The sequence below is a fragment of the Pelodiscus sinensis genome, chromosome 1 (genome assembly GCF_052426305.1).
Source record: "Pelodiscus sinensis isolate ZL-2025 chromosome 1, ASM5242630v1, whole genome shotgun sequence".
In the NCBI taxonomy this organism is placed as follows: Eukaryota; Metazoa; Chordata; order Testudines; family Trionychidae; genus Pelodiscus; species Pelodiscus sinensis.
In genome coordinates, this window is record NC_143052.1 from 87,353,039 (window position 1) to 87,373,617 (window position 20,579).

A 20,579-nucleotide genomic window follows, 5' to 3' on the forward strand; every position below is an offset into this window, starting at 1 on the left:
ACAAATTAATCCTCTAAAGGCTATTGGTTATACAAAATTTTAATTGTATATAATTTGCAATGAATATTATATAACAATGGTTTAGGGGGCGGGTGATACTACGGCCCTTATAGCCTTATTATAAATTCTTGAATTGTCTGCTAACATGCATCAGTTAGAGGAATTTAATAACAGGAAAGTTACTATGCATATGAACACAGGGTGATTGCCAATAAGTATCCAGTTTATTAAACAACTATAATTAAGTTTATCACAAAAAGCCTTTACAAGTTAATTTAAAACTGGACAAAGAGGTAGCTTACAGCTGAGCCTGATATGGTTATTGTATAAAGACACAAGAAAAAACAGCAATACAGAAATCTCCTATGCAGAGATTAACGTCTAATTTAAAAGTTAAACTCACCCTCAGGCCAAACAATCACTTTACAGTAACAATTAATTACGACTTTCAAAACTTCTAAACTATGCAAAGACTATAAACCGCACTTTGACATAGAATCACTAATCACAGAAACTATGCCAGTCTCTAGTCATGCAGATGAACTCTTATGTGACTGAAAAATTGGTGATGATCAGAGTACCCACAATGATTTAAACAAATTCTTTGTGTGTGTGTGTGTGTGTGTGTGTGTGTGTGTGTGTGTGTGTGTGTGTGTGTATATATATATATATATATATAGCTTCTTTTGTTGTCTGACAACTGAAAGGTGTATAATAAATGGAAGTGACTGGGTGGAAAAAGTCAACATTTGAGTTCCCTTTTTCTTCTGAGACCTGGGCCAAACGGCCCTCCTGGCCCCCTTCTGATAGGGCCTGGCTATATAGTGATCTATCTAAAACTACAGGGTATGTTTTCTTTTTAATTAAAAACTAGGTTGCATTTAGTATTTTGGCATAAAGTAACTTATTGTATTTCATTGTATGACACTATTATTGAAGTATGTTGTAATGTAAGAGATGATCCACAGGAGGCACTTTTCCTTGTAGGATAGGATCTAAATTAGACAAGCTGTTTCCATATCTGTTCTAGACTCCCTCAGTGGGAAAGGTTAAATTCATGTGGGACAATGTAGGATTCTATAAAAATCAGTCAAGAACAGTCAATTATACAAAGTTAGTAAAATAACACAACGTATTTGCTTCTGTATAATCAATCAAAGATTATTCAAAAATCAGAATTTTAAGGAAAGTATAATTAAAATAGATGAGTCTAATGGGATGTCAGCTTGTCATATTTAATAAAGGCAAGAGCAAAATGAGACTTGGGTTATTGATCACCTAAAAATTTTCAAAAACAGAATGCATGTTAGTCTGCATTGTCTTGTGGGGTATATTATTCTGTCTTGTGGCTGAATGCATATCATCCAGTCCAGTTTTTTTTACAGTATTGCGTTATCTAACTTAAATTTGACTGACTTATTTATAGCAAAAAATATAGTATTAATTCAGTTATAAACCTTGGCAATCTGGCTAACTGAATATTAGTTTTCATTGTAAAAATTTGGTCAGATCTACTTCATAAAATTCAGGGGATAACTTGGTTAGTCTAATTTTGGAAAATTTCCAGTGAGCACCTTGTCCACCATCTAAATTAGAGAGAAGGGAGGCCACACATAGATAAGATGTGCGTATTAAAAGCATGGACATTCAAATTTCCAACCAAAACTGCTCCAGTGTCCCAGGTTTGGAGGTAACTCAATTAAAACACTCCTTTATCAAACTACTGTACCTCTGTCAAACAAGCCAAGTGGGGAAGTCATGAAAATTGAATTTCAGAGTGCTGCCTGTTTCCACATTCCCCATAAATACATGGACTCTAATAAAACTGTGGTTATCAGTATATTATCAAGGTTTCATCTAAGCTAGGACATGCATTCTGCATATGCTGCCCACCTGATTTGGAGGGATAATTTTTAAACAAGTATATTCTAATGCTTTTGTATTTGCAGTAAGACTGCTCACCAAGGTGTCATTGTGACAGGATGATTTTTTTGTAGTATGGAAACTTGTCCACTAGGAATTCAGACTGTTTTCTGTACAGACTAATGCTCAGATATCAAATGGTGATACACTTTGACCATTAACAGTGAGGGAATTGGTTGAACTTGTTTTGATTAAAGTGTTTTTCTATCACTATACCTCCCTTTTTATCCACAATAAGGAAGGACAGTTGCTAATGTGTAAAGGTTTTGAGCTTTTGAATTTCAGCTGTTGAATTTCATGTTTGTGTATCACACAGGAAACTGAACATTTTCAGTAGAAGTGCCATATTGTGGATTCTGATCACCTCTCAGTGGGGACACAAGATTCCACCAACAACTTAATAGTTTATGAAATACACACTGAGGGAACAATAGACCTTTGTGACTGAAATGCTTGGTTTTACCCGAGCCTCCTGTTTTGTTTTTGTTTTTAGATGGGCGTTGGCTTTTTCATTGCAGCTCTACCAAGTTAACCTATTGTCCTAGAGACAAAACAAAGATCGGTCCAACCTGTTTCTCAGGTTACCTTCAGGTCAGAATAGAAAACCTTCCCAGAAATATTGTGATTGGTGGCTTTAAACTTGGCACATGAGTTCCCACTGTTCTATACACACTCCTTGTATATCTTTATGGAAAAGCTGTGAGGATGAGGAAGGATTAGTATTGGTCTCCCTATTACCAGTTTAATGGTGATAAACTGAAACCAGTCTCCTAAATATTCAGAATTATACCACTTTCTGCCTTTTTCCCCCTATCCAATTTGGTAGAGGTGATTAGGGAACTTTGAAAGACACAGATTCATCTGGGGTTTACATTATTTTTTTCATTATCCTTTTTATATATTACTGTGGCTTTATGATGCAACTTGGATTAAAATTTGGACCTCAAAGAAAATAGTAGTAGCTCTGGGACCAACAGTAATCTGCTTCTGGAGTAATGTTCTTAAATAACATATTAGAAGCTTTATTTAAGCTGTGTGGGTAAGGACAACTGTAGCAAAGGTTGCCCAATGCATTCCATACACAACTGTTTTCAGTTGCTTGTAACTTTGAACTTTAACCATTTGGGCTGAAATTTCATACAGTGCTGTAGAAATACACGCAGTCCCCGGGTTACATACAAGATAGGGACTGTAGGTTTGTTCTTAAGTTGAATCTGTATGTAAGTCGGAACTGGCGTCCAGATTCAGCCGCTGCTGAAACTGACCGCCAGTTCTGACTTGCATACAAATTCAACTTAAGAACCCCAGGCATCCCCAAGTCAGCTGCTGCTGAAACTGATCAGCGGCTGATTCCAGGAAGCCCGGGGCAGGGGCTTCCTGTAGTCAGCCACTGGTCAGTTTCAGCAGCGGCTGACTTGGGGACTCCTGGGGCAGAGCAGCTGGGGTGCTGCTGGGTTGGTCCAGTAGCGCTGCCGCTCCTCGGTGCTACTGGAGCAACCCAGCAGCATCCCAGCTGCTCTTCCCCAGGCGTCCTGATTCAGCCGCTGCTGAAACTGACCAGCAGTGGCTGAATCAGGACGCCTGGGGCAGAGCAGCTGGGGTGCTGCTGGGTTGGTCCAGTAGCGCCCAGAGCGGTGCTACGGGACCAACCGGCAGCATCCCAGCTGCTGTACCACAGGCGCCCGGAGCAAAGCCGCGGAGCACAGGGGAAGCGGGACAGCCCAGACGCGCCGTGGCTGTCCTGCTGCCCGCGGGCTCCGCGGCTTTGCTCTGCTTTGCTCCCCGTCTCCCTGGTCTCCAGCAGACCAGGGAGTGGAAGCAAAGCCGCAGAGCACATGGGCAGCGGACAGCCCAGACGCGTCTGGGCTGTCCGCTGCCTGCGTGCTCTGCGGCTTTGCTTCCTCTCCCTGGTCTGCTGGAGACCAGGGAGACGGCCCCGTTCGTAACTGCGGATCCGACGTAAGTCGGATCCGCGTAACTTGGGGACTGCCTGTACTGCAAGAGAACAGAGGAATTGACACAACAGTTGTCTGAACCATTATGATTTTAGCCACACAAAGAAGGCTTCAGAAAAAGGTACAAGAAACCCCTACTGGAAAATTGTACGTTAACCTTTGTGAATTGCAAAGGCCAGTGAACAAAACACATACATTTAACAAAACAGCTGCAACTTTAATTCTTGAACAGAATAATTTCTCAAGGCCATCTGTCCTGGTAGCACTGGAGAAGGCAGTGAGTTGACTTATCTGTCATCTACCCTCCCAGTTTCAATGCTCAGATCATGCTCTTAGTATTCAACCCACTCACTTAAAATCAGACTTTAACAAAGTCTGTATTCCAAACCCTACCGCATTTTTCATTGGTCGGTGAAGGTGGTGAGAGGCCATTTATGGTTAGCCTGCCCCCTTAATTGTTGTCTCCCAGCAAACCAAACCTGGAGCCTCTTGCAGGCATGTAGATTGCTCAGTCAGCTCATCAATTAAGCAGACCTGTCCAATTGTCTCAGTGGTGTTATGGGTATCCTCTGTTCCTGCCCCAGAAAACCATGTTGCCTGGGAAATCCAGCTGGTCCCTCTTTATAAACTTTACTGTCATCGGTTGGCTTACGTCTTGAAGCATAAAAATGTCATTCTTTAAAAAACAAACAATCCCAAGATACCTGTAATGTAACAGTGGATTTTCTCAGTATCCACATAGAGGGCAAGGGTCTTTTTTTGAGATGTTAAGCTCCTGACCTCAATACCTTGTGGGACCTCATTGCCTCAAATTAATTGCATTAAGTTTTTAAAAACTTTTCATCAGCTTTAAATTTCTTACCTTTCAATTTAATTGAATGTACCCTTTTGTTTTTTATCCAAGGATAAATAGGCGTGCCCAATTTACCTTCTTTATACTGTTCTTTCCAAACAACCTCAGCCTTTTTGATCTCTTTATATTGAAGTCTTAACTAAAATTGGTTTTTGTCTTCTCTCTGGACTCCTGTTTGTCAGTGAGTTTTTTTTTTTTAAGCAATGCAAGTTGACCACAGCTAAATATAGTATTTCGTGTCAAGCTAGGCCATTAATTAGGTAGCGTATAGTAAAATATCTTTAGTATTTTCTGTCCCATTCTTCAGACATTAGGAGTCCTGATACCTTGCTTACTTTTTTCACTACTGCTGAACATTGACCTCTTTGCATTGACACATGCTGTGTTTCCTGAGTGTCACTGTTCTACTCTAATTTATATATTTTAATGCAACTCTTAATTGTTGTCAAGTAGGGAATGAGCAGTATCTGGTCATAAAATCTTTCTGCACATTTCAGGTTGGCTGGTGTTGTGGAAGCAGTGTGTTGGGCTCCTAATTAGTCATTGGAGAGTATCTTGTCTGTCTTATGCAATTAGGTGGTGGTAACTTTGAGTTACTTACATCCACTTCTGCTGTTATAACTTGTGGCTCTTTGAAGGTAGTGGTAAATGCCATTGAGAATCTCCCACAATCATTTATGAGTTAATGAATTGGAATCTTGTAGTGAGAGCTGAATCCAGAAACTTGATTTTTATGGTGTTCTATAGGAGGGCTGTGGGAACAAACTAGGGATGTTAAATATTAATATACTAGTCAAGTAGTCGCGGAAGTGCCCACGTGGAGCCTGGAGTCAGTAGGACTTCCTACTGGCTCCGGGCTGCATGCGACATGCCAGCTTTGAAATGTACCAGAGTCCACAGCAAGGGCTCTTGTGTATTTCAAAGCTGAAGTGCCCACATGGAGCTTAGAGTCAGCAGGGAACTTCCCAGCTGATCCAGGCTCTGCACAGCATTTCTGTGGAATCCAGGGTCAGCTGGGTACTTCCCAGCTGATCTGCGGCTCCATGCACTTTGAAATACTGTGCAGAGCCTGGGGTCTGCTGGGGAGTCCCCAGCTGACCCCGGGCTCCATACAGCACTGCTGCTTTGAAACACCACAGCGATGTTTCAAAATGGCAGTGCTACACAGCTGATCCTGGGCTCTGTGCCGCGTTGCCACTTTGAAGTACTCCCTTCTTCTCCCCCATCCCCATTGCTTCTTCAGTCTGATAGAGGCAGCAAGGAGGATGGGGGGTGGGAAGCGACTAGTCCTTAATGTCCTTTGAACAAACCCAGTGGGAACACTTGTGACTTGGGTTACAGCTGATTTTTTTCAAACCTGCTTTCATGCTACAAGTTCACTTAACTTTCACTTCAGCTAGACTTTTGGGAAGCTATTTAGTTTCTCCTCTGTTACCTGAACAAGAATCTGTAAACACATGCCCAACCTTCCAAAGAAATTACAGGGAATAAACAACTTTGAGAGCACAAAATTAGATTACCGTAAAATAGGAGGAATGACTAAATTGCAAGTCAGTGAGAACAGTCCTGGGGGAATTCTGCAATTTTACTATGGCTCCAAATGCAACAATTGCAGAATTCACTCAGGACTAGAGCAAGTATAAATTGAATCAGTTTAATTATAAATTGGTCCACTATTTCACACTGAGTGCAGAACAAATCTATGAAAACGTATCACTTTGATACAACCATATGGTGCAGAGCCTGATTAGGCACTTGCCTACCATATACAGTTGAGCATGGTGTAAGATTGTTTGATAGCGTTAAGTGGGCAGGATTAATTATTCCTGCTGTTGGATTTGTTGACCCTTATGTTTCTAGTCTTTGCTCACTAGTTGAGACTTGATGTTTAGTTTTGCTTCTTCTGTTCTTCATATGTTTGTTTGCTAATTTCTGGAGGATGAGCAATTCCCTAGGCTCAGCCAAGGAGCAAAAATAACATTGAATAACTGCAAGCATTACAGTTGATGCAAAAAATTCTGTATCCTGCAAATTACTTACTGTGGGATATGGTGTCTAGCCTCCAACTGCTGTGGATAACTTTTAGTTATTGTATAATCATCTTGGAAGTAATTTGATGGCTTTGTCTGCTTTCTAGTTTTCTACATTAGATAGCTAGTCTGACTTCACTGTGCACAAAGGTCTTCATTCTTATGTTCTAGGTTCTGCTTGCTGCCATATAGGATGGCATGTCCATACAAATAAAGCGGTTGATTAGGATACTAGGGATCTCTTTTTTGGCATCTGAAATATCAGGAATACCCTGCCATTAGAATTGCAGCATATTGGCTGAGTGTAGTGCATTAAAATGGTAACTGGTCTTGGTGGTGTTGACATGTGTTCAAGATCACAAAGAAGGATTTGAGATTTAATCGCTTGTCTGTGTTGAACAAAAATTCTGTCCATATGGAAATGCAAAGTTTTCTTCTCAGGAGAGCCTCTGTGGGGGGGAGGGGAGAGGTGTTGTTCGGTATGTCTGCTCTGACAACTTTCACCCTGAATGGTCCCTTTAAGCAGAAGCACTCTCTGGGGATATCTGTTCTTCACTCTAAGCATTCAGACTTACAAATGCTCCTGAAGAATGATTGGTTAGAGGCGAGGGCATATCCCATCCTTTCCCTTTTCATCTAGTTGGATAGGAATTGGACATGAAATGCCACATGGTCCAGTTGATTGTGATTTAAACTTCCTGCCAGGGCTTAGCTCCTCCAGTGGTGTTGGAACAGCATTGCCCTACAAGTGCTACCGGGTCAGGACTCTCTTCAGATATGGCATCCGACTTTTATTGTTTCTCTCTCTTGCTGTAAAAGTAGAAGTTGGCATCAGTGATTTTAAAAGAATAAGGTAATTACAGTGTGCTGGCAAATATTCCCTCAAATAGGAAATGGGATCCTGGCTGACAAATTATTACTAAATAGGGCTTTTTGCATTTGCCAGCACAATCATGGTACCATCAATCTTTGTGAACTGCTTTGGTATGCCTAGAGGAGAAGCAACATTGTATAAACTCAAGGAGTGTTCTGTTTGACATGGTATCAGCTCCTGCTCTTTTTGTAGTAGTGTTCCATAAATCATTAAATGTAATCTGCACACGCTTGGGTACTGCAGCGATGAATACAGTGTAAGCACCTAAATAGAAAATAATCTTCTAGTGGCAATAGCTGTTATCCCATTGCCCTTCTTTGGTAATGGATGCCCTGAAACCATCAGGGCAAAGGAGTTCAGTATTCATTGTTTGGTGTCTTGTTTCAGCTGGAGCAGATTGCAATGCTGGGAATTATTCTGAAAGGTCTTTTAGGAATTTTCTCTTTTGCCCTTAGGCTGAAAGAGAAATACATTCTTTTTGACTTAATGCACACATTGCTACCTTTTCTTTTTGAATAGCACCTGCAGTGCAGTAAATGAGTGAGCTGTAATCAAACAACCCCCTTCTTTGGTCTTCCCAAGTGACTAATCATGTTAGACTTCAATGGCAGAGCCCTAGCCTTTCTTCACTTAATATACTGGAAGGCATACTCAATGGCAGGCTTTAGCATTTGCTGTCTGTTGATAAAGCAGATGAAGTGGGAAGACTAGATGTGCAGTGCAGGTCCTCTGATAAAAGATCTTGTGGGTCTTCTCCCACTGGTAATGAAGGGAGAGCCATTGTGCCCTTGACCATTCAGGTCTCTAAATTAAATAAATGGTGACATGAGTGGGGAAGGAGTTTAAATCTTTCTTCTGCACCATTACAATAAAAAAGTGAAACAATAAAATATGCCAGCCTCATATTGATTAATTCATAGTCCATACAAAATCCCTACCTCAGTTTCTTGATAGGGAAACTGTATTAAATGCTTAGTAGAGAAAGAAGATCCCTTTCTCCCACCAAAAAAGGACATCTGTTTCTAACTTCAGCTTTTTATTTTTTTATCTTTCATTTTTTTTTGTTGGTAAATCTCCCAGACAACAGCAGTTCTGTAGAGAGTTTAAATATGAAGGAATGGCAGGACGGGCTAAGGGCACTTCTACCGAACATTAACATCAACTTTGGTGGGCTGCCCAATCCTTCTTCCCCCTCCAACGCCAACCACAGTGTACCAACGTCCAACACTGCCACCAACGACCGCCTGAATTGGGACAGCCCTGGGAGCTGGATGGACCCCGCAATCATCACAGGTAACCATTTCTCACTCCTTCCGCTCCACTGACAACCATCAGCTGGGTATTTGGTGCAAACTAATTGGCATCTGAAAAAAGTCTGTATGCGGTGGTCTCTTCCAGCTTCCATCCACAAAACCTCAAGGAGCCAGGAATCCTTGTGGAACAAATGGTATAATAAACCCTCACTTAGCCCTTTCCAGTGCATGCCCAGGATCATCTTAGGTGTTTAGGATGCTCAGTGCATAACTGTAGGCTTGTTTCGGCATCCTATCTGCTGGATGGTAGATCTGGGATATGCACTGCTGGTTGTCTTGTAATGCCTTCAGTGCCTGGACTTTCTAATTTAAAAATGAACGTACTCCACTTGTTTATAAAGCTCTTTTTTATAAGGCTGTCTGGTTGCGTGTATCCGTTAGAAGCAAAAGCATGATTTAAGAAGGGAGAACAGGAAGAAATGCATGAAGTAGTGTGGTAAAACTGGATTACTGGGTTTGGGTTGGTAATGGACAAGGACAGGAACCTTGTGATTGCGGGGGCTTGGCAAATACTTGATATAAGAGTATGGACTTGGTGACAAAGTGTTTCTAGGAGGGAAATTCTACTTTTTCAATTTAAGTGTTCATCTTTGTGGGAAGGGTGAGAAACTGTGTAAACATGTTTTCTGCACAAACTAATTGTTTTCTCACCACTGTCATCTGTTAGATTTAAATTGACCTCCTTTAAACTGAACATGTTTCTGTCACTACTCACCAGTTTTCCTCCCATTTCTTTTTTCTCTTCACAGGGATCCCAGCCTCCACAGGAAACAGTTTAGACTCCCTTCAAGACGACAATCCACCACATTGGCTAAAATCTCTTCAAGCCCTCACAGAGATGGACGGCCCCAGTGCAGCTCCATCACAGACCCACCACAGTAATCCCTTCAGCACACAGATCCCTCTGCACAGAGCCAGTTGGAACCCCTACTCTTCTCCTTCAAACCCCACCAGTTTCCATTCCCCTCCCCCTGGCTTTCAGACAGCCTTCAGACCCCCCAGTAAAACCCCCACAGATCTACTACAGAGCTCAGCGCTGGATCGTCATTAGGAGAGGAGGAGGAAAAAACATTAGAAATGCAGGAGTTGCCCCACCCTCATGCCTCCCTTCACACCCACCCACCATTCCCTCCTCATATCTTTCTTTCTGAAGAATCTAGTTCCTGATCAAATTTTCCCCTCCACCCCCAAATGCAATGCGATCGCAGGGTCATGACTGTATTTTTTTTGTTGTAAAGTTTCTGCTGTCCCAGTGTTTGAAATACACTGTTGAAAAATATTTCCTTAAACATGTAAGAAAAAAGAGAGAGAGAAATCAAAGTGCTATCTCAATGCTTAAAAAAAGAATGTTTTATGTCTTTTGCACATGATGAGCATTTCTGCCTAGCGGAAAAAGTCAATCTTCAGTAGGGAAGAAATGTTATGGAAAAATATAGAATCAATTGCAGAAACCTGAAAACAATTTTATTTAATTTAAACAAAATTACTGAACATGTGGAGGAAAACAGTGGCCTCAGTTATTTTGCATTCAGTGTGTCTCTACACAGGGAAATATCTATGTATTTTTTTGGAAGGTGGTACTTTCAGTCAGAAATTTGACGAGAAATGGGTCGAAGGACAAAACTTGTAGAAGTAACTGGCATGTTGCTAAAGAATGATTTAAAGAGGGGAATTTTTTTTAAATTTTGGCTTTAGATTTAAAGTAAACTTTAATGTTTTAAAAGTATTCACAGATTTAATACCTAGCATATAACAATATAAGCAGCTGAAACACGAGTGATATTTACTTCAGTCTTTCTGTCTCCTCTGTCAGTCTCTCTTTCTTTTTTAAAAATTCACCTGATTAGGGCACTCTGGGATAGCACTGCATTGGGGCCACATGATCACCATCAGGAGTGCAACCTTTGACCTCCTCTGCCTGCAGCTTTTACTTAACCCTGTAGTTTCTGGACGTTTGTGCAGTATTGAAAAGACAGGAAAAAGAAACAGATAAACATGGTTATAACCTGACGCTAAAACTAAAAACAAGGAAATGTACCTCTTTCTTCAGAATTAAAACTAAAATCTTAAATAAAACAGAAAACTTGATGATGACTTCGTTTTCCTTTTTCTTGGTTTTTAACTCTGCACGAGGTTTTGTGATGGAGTAACAGAAAATCCATCTGCCCTAATAACTTCCCATTCATCTTAAATTGAAACTACTTGTTACAATGAAAGTATTGTATCATGGAGACCCAAACACACTTTGAGCCTCTTGTATTGGAGTGCAGGGCTGCGAACACATAAGTGTAAGGCTATGGAAAACCAAAGGGATTGTGATAGTGTATAGATATTTATATTATGAGGTGATTTGCAAAGAGGAAGGTATTGGGTTCTTGCATTATTCGCTACTTTTTGTTTTATTTGAGAAATTAAAGTCTTGTCTGCCCTAGCGTGAAATAGTATCATGACACTGAAAGTTGAGCTATTGAGGGAAGCAGGGACTTCTAGTTACTGCTTAAAATTCTTTTTCAATCCCTGTACCTACCAATGCCTAGTGAAGATTTGGTGAAGGGATACCTATGTTTAAAGTTTCAACAATCCTCCCTTCAGGTGCCCATGTGTGTCTCATGTATGTAAAGAACTTTAAGGGTGCCTCTCTACTGCGAGTGGCAGCAAGTCTTGGAGCTGTGGTCATCAGCCTCTGGCTCACTGTTGTGGGCTCTTGGGGAGCCAAACCTTGACAGTCATGATATCTCAGCGCCCCCCCCCCCCCATCCTATCAAAATTTAGGGGATAATGATGCTTTCAATCAGAGGGATGGGTAACCGCCCTAACTCTTCTTGTCTTCTGCAGGAAGCTTTTCGTTCTAATAGCCCCTTAAGCTAGTTGCAAACTTGGCAAGCTTTCTAGTGGTGGGGACTTTTAAAAAGTTACTTTTCCTCATGCTGCATTGCCCTTCAGGGCAGTTTCAGAGTGACTGCTTTTCCTAGGAGCATTTGAAATGTGGCGACTGGTTCTAGATAGTCATTGACAATAAGTCTTGTGCTTGGGGTGCTCAGACTGCTTTTCAATGTGCTCATGCAAAAATACAACTTAAATGTTGCGAGGAGTCCTGTGGCACCTTATAGACTAACTGAAGTGTAGGAGCATAAGCTTTCGTGGGCAAAGACCCACTTTGTCAGATCTGACGAAGTGGGTCTTTGCCCACGAAAGCTTATGCTCCTACACTTCAGTTAGTCTATAAGGTGCCACAGGACTCCTCACCGCTTTTGCAGATTCAGACTAACACGGCTACCCCTCTGAAACTTAAGTTAGTATTGTACATGGAAATATGTGAGCGCCCCCTGCTACTCCATAATAAGTAGTTGCTTCACAAGCATGCTGGATGTGAATTGTAAGTGAAGAAAACTAACTAGCTTGGCTTTAATCCCCCCCACTGAGACGACATGGTGAGGAATGTGGTAGTTCTAAGAGCCTCTATATTGGCAAAATTTGCATACTTCTATTAAAGGACCATAAATCCCTATAAATAACCCTCTTAAAGGTTAGTGCAGTTGGTTGCTGCTATTTAATGTACCAATTCATGAAGCTGGACCAATTCCGTGTATTTGGATTCAGTGTCAGTTTAGAACATTTAAAACAAAAACCTGCATATCAAATTCTCATGCTTAGCATTATGTAGGCTCTAGCTGTCTTGTTTTTCACTCATATCACAATGGCTTGTGCTAGCCATATGACATACTTATCATTCAGAGGTTTCACGCTACAGGTTGGACCTCCCTCAACTGGCATCCTTGGGACATGACTGGTGCTGAATCAGAATTTGCTGAACCATGAGAAGTTGGTAATGCTGCTAGACAATATTAACATGTCCACTGCTTACTGAGTTTTTGGAAGACATTTAGGGGTACATTATAGCAAAACAGCACAGAACACAGAGCCAGGACTGGTGGTTGTAAGCAAACTTTATGGAACCACAGAAAACTTGGCCACATCCATAAGTGGGCATCTGGCTAGTTAAAATCATGCCTGACAACAAATGTTGCCAGATCAGTGTGCTGAGCTAGAGAGATTCCATTATAGCTTCATTTTCTTCCTAGGGCTTTGCCTCCATGCTCCCAGAAGCAAACTCCCAAGTGTAACTTGGGAAAGATGCTGCTGCATCCAGGTTGACAGTGTATGGTATTTACTTGTAACCTTTCTCAAATTTTAACAGCATGATGATGCTGCAAATTGACAATACATCAGATGGACTTAATGCTGTGTAGTTCTCATCTTGATTCCTTCACTGGGAGATAAGTCCAAGGTGTTTATGCTGTGCCTGTGTCTTGCATCTGAAAAGCTATGAGAGGTTTTTTAAGCTATCATGAGGCTCTGATTACCATATAGCTTTGTTTTTTGCACCAAACTCCGTACCAGTCCTTTTTATTGAAATCAGGTTACATTTTCATGTCTGTTCTGGGCATATATCTACATCTACATCTGTGCATGCTTTGTTGCTGTTTATTATAATGTTCTCAGGGGCTAACTTCTTATACTGTTTGCAGACCTTTCTAGTACTCAAGTCTGGAAAAGTTCATGACCTACTGGTACCCTAATGATTCTTAACCAGCAGACAAATTATAGTAAGGTCTGTCTCTACACAAAATTGATTTGGACAGGGACTGAAACACCTGCAGTGGCTTTTGCTAGCATGGGTCAGCACCATCGCTGGGGTGACACAGGTTCAGTAAGTTTTTCTATTTAACAGCCTTTTTCATGGACCGTTGAGTTGGTAATCTTAATATACATTTTAGAAATAACTGTCCATGAGTCTATTCAAGAACTCCTAATAAGAGCTAGGACCACTAAATTTGGCCTGCAGCTTCCTCTTATTACTTAAAGCAAGATAAGGGTTTCATTGTGCCAGGACAATGGGATGTGCCTGGAATTGGATTGTTTCTCAATATAGAAAGGGAGGGGTTTGTTAGAAGGGAATTATACTGTTGAATTACCTAAGGGAGAAGCAAGGGGCAAAGATGGAAACTGGGACAGCTATAACCTAATTGGGCAGGCAGGGTTGGAGAAAGGGACAGCTGTCATGACTGACTTAAAATTGAGATCTAAAACTAGCTTTTGGGGGGGTGGGAGGGCTTCTAATTTGAGCCCTGAGGGTTCATGTGTTCAAGTTTTTCTCCATAGCTGTCAGATTTAGAAATACTGTAATGGCGGGGGGAATCCAGGAAAGCTGAGTTCTCATGTAATCAAATGATTCCAGGAGCTTGGGGCTTTTAAAAATAACACGATAAAGCTGTAAAAATTGACCATGTTCTCAATGAGCTTTCTTTGGCTTCACCATGTTTACCCCACATGGTCATGCCAGCTGTTACTTTTCTCAAAGGGGCAGATTACAGATTTTTTTTTTAACCTGACAAGTGGATTTGAAAGTGTGTATAAAAGATGCATGACTGGAGGAGTTGTACTTACCTTAGGACAGGAGGGTTTCCACATGCTAATCAAGTGCCAGTTGACTTGCATCTTAGGCGTATCCTAGTCTATAGTGTGCATGGATGCACTGAATGAGAGTACCACACAGTGCAGCATGATTGGTACTCTGCTGTGTAGAGACCGAGAACTGGAATAGTGGGTTGCAATAGTTCAGAAATTAGATGGGTTGGCAGAATGGTGGAATGGGGCAGGCAGGAGTACTGGAATAATGCGAGCTATTGAAGGTCAGCATAGAGGGGGTGTTAGCGAACTTAGTGCTTTCAAATAAACTTTCACTGAGCCCTGCTTGCCATTCATACTCTATTTGAATTATTTTCTGCATATGCTTCAGGGGATAGCCAAGTTGGTCTGTACAGGATAAACTTAAACAACAAATGGTCTGGTAGCACTTTATAGAATAACAAAACATGTAGATGGTATCATGAACTTTTGTGGGCATGTGAGCTTTCTCCAGTCATCTGAAGAAGTGGGCTGTGCCCACGAAAGCTCATATCATCTACATGTTTTGTTAGTCTATAAAGTGCTCCCAGACCATTTGTTGTTTCCACATATGGAATGTGATTGTGACACATGTAGGGTTTTTTGTTACTTGCATGTTGCTAGGCTGTTTGGTTACTTTTAATATTCCAGCATTTCACCAGCCTGGCCACTTTGTGGGGTATTTAGAACTAAGTGTGCAAGACTTGGTGGATGCAACTGCTCCCTAACTCCTCTGTGGTCATTAATACCTAAGCTTAGAAATCCCTCCCCTGCTGGCTGAGAACAGTGACTTGGCATCCTACACACTGGTAGGTCTCCTTGAATTTGGACCTGTCTGTTTAAACAAGGGCTCCAGATACAAGATATGGTGCTAAGGAGAAATATGGGAAGCCTTTCAATTCTGCCTCCCTGACCATACAAACAGTATTGGTGTGCAGACAGTATCACAGCTGCCTCAGTGCAGTGCTTGTGAACCATATCTTGGGGTTTGCTGAAGAGGCCTGGCAGGGTCAGTGCTTTGCTTTCATGTGCCCTATTTCCTTCCTTAATTTCAACCCTACCGTACACCACCATTTGCTTTACACAGCAAAACAGCAGCTACTTAATGGAGTAAGACTTCACAGAGTCATGGCTTGAGAATAGATAAGATCTTTATCCTAACAAGGGGACAGAGCAAGATGTTTTCCAGAAACGAAAAAGCATTGATTGCGCTCCCCCTTAAAGGAATTCATCCAATAAAAGTTGCTTCCACAATTGCTCACTTGGTTGAGTGTTGCATGAGAAGGTGCTGCTGGTGCAGTCTCAGACCAAATACAAATGGCTTATTTGGGTTTCTTGAGTTGCAAGCTTCTTGAATGAGGAGCAGCTGTCACTATGGAGGAAAGCTATGTAGAATGGCATCTGTTCTAGACAGGAGCCTAAACCACTGTGTTGTGGGAGAGGAAAGATGTGGCGCTGCATGTCCTTACAAGCAATCTGTTAATGTTGAGATGCTCTGTCTCAGATTAATTGTTCATTGCCACGGAGTCCTGGGAAACCCACACTTCTGTTTTTTTCCCCCCTCCCCCTCCAGCCTTGAGAGAAATCTGGCAAGTCCCTGTCAGTTCCAAGACAGTATTTGTAAGGCCCTGGTGTGACTTAGAGATTATCTCCTCACTTTCCACTTACAGCCATAACTGTGAAATTTAAGATGTCCCTAGAAAGGTTCACAGGTGTCAAATCACTTCTATTTCAGGTTCCCATAGGGATATCAGGATGAATCCCAACCTTCTAGCTCTTGAAACCACTGGATCTCCCCTCCCCCTGCAGCAGTGGCACTGTTATCCTGACTGCTGCTGTTCAATTAGACAAACACAGAGGACTGATTTCTTGTGGCAAATACCAACAAATGGTCCAAAAGCATTGAAGGAGAATAGAACTGCTTTTAATCAAGCATCATGACTTGGGGTCAAAACAATTACGTAGGAAAAAAATCAAACTTAGCATAGGAAGCTGAGACTTTCAAAGCTAGGAGCTTACAATTAGTTCTTAACTTTGTATTTGGGCAGCTAAGGGGCCTTACTGCTTCAAAGATGCTGGCTACTGAGCAGCTCCTGGTGACCTCAGTGGGAGCTGTTGGATGCTCAGTGCATGTGAAAATGAAGCCACTGACTCCAGGTTCCAGGTTTTAGGAATCTGTCAATATTAAAGGTCATGCTTACTAGCTGGAGACAGAAATCTAACAGGGAGAAACTACACTTATCTCCTTTGCGTGGTCTGTACTGGTCACAAAACCACCTTTATGGCAGGAGATTTTTCAGCTTCCCTATTTCTTCCACCCCCCCCCTAGCCTGCTTCAGTGTACATCTCAGTGGGATAGACAAGGCCACAGATTGGGTTGCTTGAAACCCTAGTGTCCCACTCTAGCAGAGCAAGCCAAAGTCATTAAAGTGGCTTTTATAGGAAGGGAGAGAGGAAGCCAGAACTCTGATGGTAAGTTTGTGAGGTGGGAGTGGAAGCTCCCAAGGAAGTGTGGGTTGGTGGTGTGCATGTGAAGTAGAAGATGGTTGAAATGACAGCTGTTCAGTGGCAGAAAGGGAACTGAGATCACATGATGGCAATTTGCTTTACTAGCACTCTTCTTTTGGCCCATCAATTTCTGTAGAATTTTTAAATTTTCCTTTCAGAAAACTAAAGTTCTGTCCCCCTGTGAAGAAAACTACCTGAATGCAGAAGCTGTTAAGTTGCTGCCTTCCTTTCACTGCAGCCAGATACTAGCTCTATGTAGTTTCATTCTGCTGTCAACTGAAGCCTAATAATTGTCAACTTGCTAACTTTTGGTTGCTAATTTTCTAGTCCATAACTATCTACCCGGGGAGTCAGGGAGGAGCTTGAGTAAACTACTGCCTCTTCTCCTAATGTGACTCGTGGGAGTGTGCTCAGAAGAGTCCAGATGAGGAGTGAGAAAAGAAATCCAACACAGGTTCTTCCTTGTCCCAAAAAATAGCAACATCTGGTCGATAACGTTAGGCTACGTCCACACTGCAGGCTTCTTGTGCAAGAACTGTTTTGCCCAAGAGTTCTTGCACAAAAAGCCTTGTGCACGAGCACGTCCACACTGCCATGTGCTTTTGCGCAAGAGCATCCATGGCAGTGTGGATGCTCTCTTGTGTAAGAAACCTCTGATGGCCGTTTTAGCGATAGGGAGAGCTTGATAAATAATACAATCTACTTGCCCATGGCGAGTAGATTGTAACCCGGAGGAGCTGGGTTCGGGCGATCTGCGCATGTGCAGAATAATCTACGCATGCGCAGATCGCCGGACAGCGTGGCTGGCAAGCGGGGCTTGCCACGGTTTGGCGAGCCCTGGCAATAGGGGTTTCTTGCGCAAGAAACTCCTGTTGCCCGTCCACACTGCCTTCTTGTGCAAGAGCTCTTGTGCAAGAGGGGAGAGGGATAACTCTTGCTCAAGAAGCCCTCTGTTCCAACGCCTTACTGTAAATTTACTTGTGCAAGAGCACACGTGCAGTGTAGACACTCCGGAAGTTTTTGTGCAAGAAGCCTGCAGTGTAGACATTGCCTTAGAGCAAGTTAAAGGTACAGAGAAGATGAAATTGCCACAGTTCTTTAGCTATTTTTCAATTGTGATGCATTTTTAAAAATTGTATCCTCTTAAATCATTGTTAGGGAAATGTCTCTCTCCAGGGTGCTGAGTGACTCCTCTTCATATAGCATTTGCCAAAGAACAAAAAAAAATTACTGAAGGTGAGCACATTGAAATTTCACAGCAGTTAGAAATGTCATTGTTTTGAAGTCTCCATTATGTAAATGGTGTTGTCTCACACTGGGCTGTCATTTGCAAGGCGGTATAAACTAGGCCCAAAACATTGCTGGAAGAAATCACAGGCAGGTGGAAAATTGTAAATTATACAACTTAAACCAAATCAGTTTTTAACTCCACTTCATGCGTAGATGGCGGTGGAGGGTTTGCTGGCTGAAGTGCATCTTATTTTATAGCTTAAGGATTAATCTGCAATTCCTGCATTCCAATATGTCATCCTCCATTCCTCTTTTTAAAGCAAATAACCCCCAAGTGGCAAAACAATCTTATACTTGTCTCCTTTTACTTGAAGCAGGTGTTTTTCTTCTCTACAGGTTTTGTGGTCCATATGCTAGGACTCATGGTAGTTTAGACTTGCTCCCCTTCACTGAGTTACACTGCTCTTAGAACTAGAGTTGGTCAAAAAAATCTGGACAAGTCTTTTTTTTTGCCAAAATGTGGCTTCACCAAAATCAGAATCCCGAAGGGAAAAATCTCAATTCCAATGAAATTCTTCTATTTTCTATCAAGAAAATAAAATTTTGTTTTGAAAAGGTAGCTTGAAAAGAAAATATGCTTAAAATGCATATATTCCTTTCAGAATGTCAACATTTTGTTTGGGAAATGCCAGTGTTTGTTTGGAAGCTTCTGAACTGACATCTCTTCTTCTCCCCCCTCCTACCCCACACACACTCGTTTGTGATTTTTTTCTACTTGTCTCAATTTTAAGTAAAACCAAACCTTGATCTTGAACTTCACTTAGGATCTGACCAGCTCTTCCAGGCTAGCAGTGTCTCCAGTTCAAAGCACAGCCTAAATACTCTCTTGACTTGAAAAACCCAATTGAGTGTGAGGGGTGGAAGGTATTCTCATTAGAACTGGTGGGGAAATGTTGCAATTTTTAGCTTTGACCTCCAAAAGGACCTACACACAAAATGTTATCTTTTTATGGCTGAGTTCCTCCCTCCTTTTGTATTTTTTGTCTGGCTTAAATTTCCACCTAAGTAACAGAGGAATTTAATAGTGTAGTTTTCACAGCAGAACCAGTTGATTCCCATCAAATCTGTTTCAATTATGCTTTTACTTAACCTCATCTCTGTGGGATCTAGGCACCATGTACCAACATCCTTCATGCCTTTGGCTCAAAATGCCTTTGGCTCTCACTAGATTTACACCTTCCAGGAATCATTTAAATACTGGCAACTGAGAGTATAAAATTCTGCCGTCTTCTGCCAAGAATGGAACAGTTTCACACACTTCAGGCATGCTACTCGTCAGCAGAATGCCTCTGAGTGGGATTCTTGTGTAGTGAATGGCCAATGCTACTGAGGATACAAGCAGTTCCAGTGATTGTTTCTCAGGGGCTGAGGGGTGAAGTGAGTTCTGTGTTGAGAGCAGCATGTAGCCGGTTCAGCTTGTCTAGTCGTTTCCCCAGCAAACAGTAATGCTTTCAGAAGGATGACTTATAATTTCTCCTACAGCACAGCTGTGGACACACTCTCATTAGTGTCTAAACTTTTTTAACAAAATGGGGACCTGCAAAGGATTATTTTTAAAATTGAGTTTCAGCCCTTTTTCTGCTCCTTTTTCAGTGTGAGGGGGACTTGGAAGGTGGGCATTCCTCAGCTTGCTTTTCTTTTTACCTCTGCATATTTTAAACTGAGAAATAGTAGCTACAACAGATCTAGTCTGTTTGGCTTTACTGGAGAAGCTCTTACATGCCCAAAGAAATATATTGTTAGCTCTCACTTTAATTGAAGAAATGAGATTATGACTCTACCATCAGAAAATCTGAGCTAGTGAGAGAGGAAGGGATCTTTAGCTGGCCTGTTTACAACATTGGGGTAACTTCAATGACTAACAAAGGTTTCTTTAATCAAAATGTTAATGTTGCTTGTCCTCATTGTGTCTGGTGGACTAGATGTGGTGGGATTTTTCTAGTCTACAAAGAAAAATATTGGGGGATATGAATTAATCTTTTACGATCCCTTCATGAAAAACCAAACAGGACACAACCCATTTTTCCTTTTGCATTTGTTGCTATATGACGTTTGTCCTTGAGATTCTCTATGCAGAAGTGATAAGATATAAAGAAAAATATTAAAATGAAAACCCCTTTTAGTTTTCTTTAGTCACAAACTACATGCCTAAACTAGAATTTGGGTGTTTCTAGTTACTTCTCCCAGCTCCAAAAGTATTCCTCTCTAGACACTTTTTGTTGGCAATTGTTGATGCAACCCAGCAATCCCTCAGTGCCAACTGGCCAGGGGGTTGCAAGAATATCCTGGTCCCAATATGTGCATTCTGTTTCACCAGAGAATGTCATGACAGCAGGATACCAATGGTCATGAATATAATGAAATGTATCTACAGATACTAGGAAG

General features: G+C 41.6%; 1 protein-coding gene across 4 annotated transcripts in view; it reads left to right on the top strand.

The window, feature by feature from the left end:
- The window catches only part of CNOT4 (CCR4-NOT transcription complex subunit 4), an 88,578-nt gene extending 77,536 nt beyond the window's left edge, over nucleotides 1-11,042 (top strand). For 2 of the 4 annotated variants that reach the window (XM_075934354.2, XM_075934359.2), the window contains 2 exons: nucleotides 8,716-8,928; nucleotides 9,698-11,042. In XM_075934354.2, coding sequence (XP_075790469.1) covers nucleotides 8,716-8,928; nucleotides 9,698-9,999 — 515 coding nt within the window. In that variant the 3' untranslated portion in view covers nucleotides 10,000-11,042. The remainder of the gene's footprint in view (nucleotides 1-8,715; nucleotides 8,929-9,697) is intronic. The other 2 variants (XM_075934366.2, XM_075934371.2) reach the window with 1 other exon arrangement.
- Nucleotides 11,043-20,579: the final 9,537 nt, after the last annotated feature.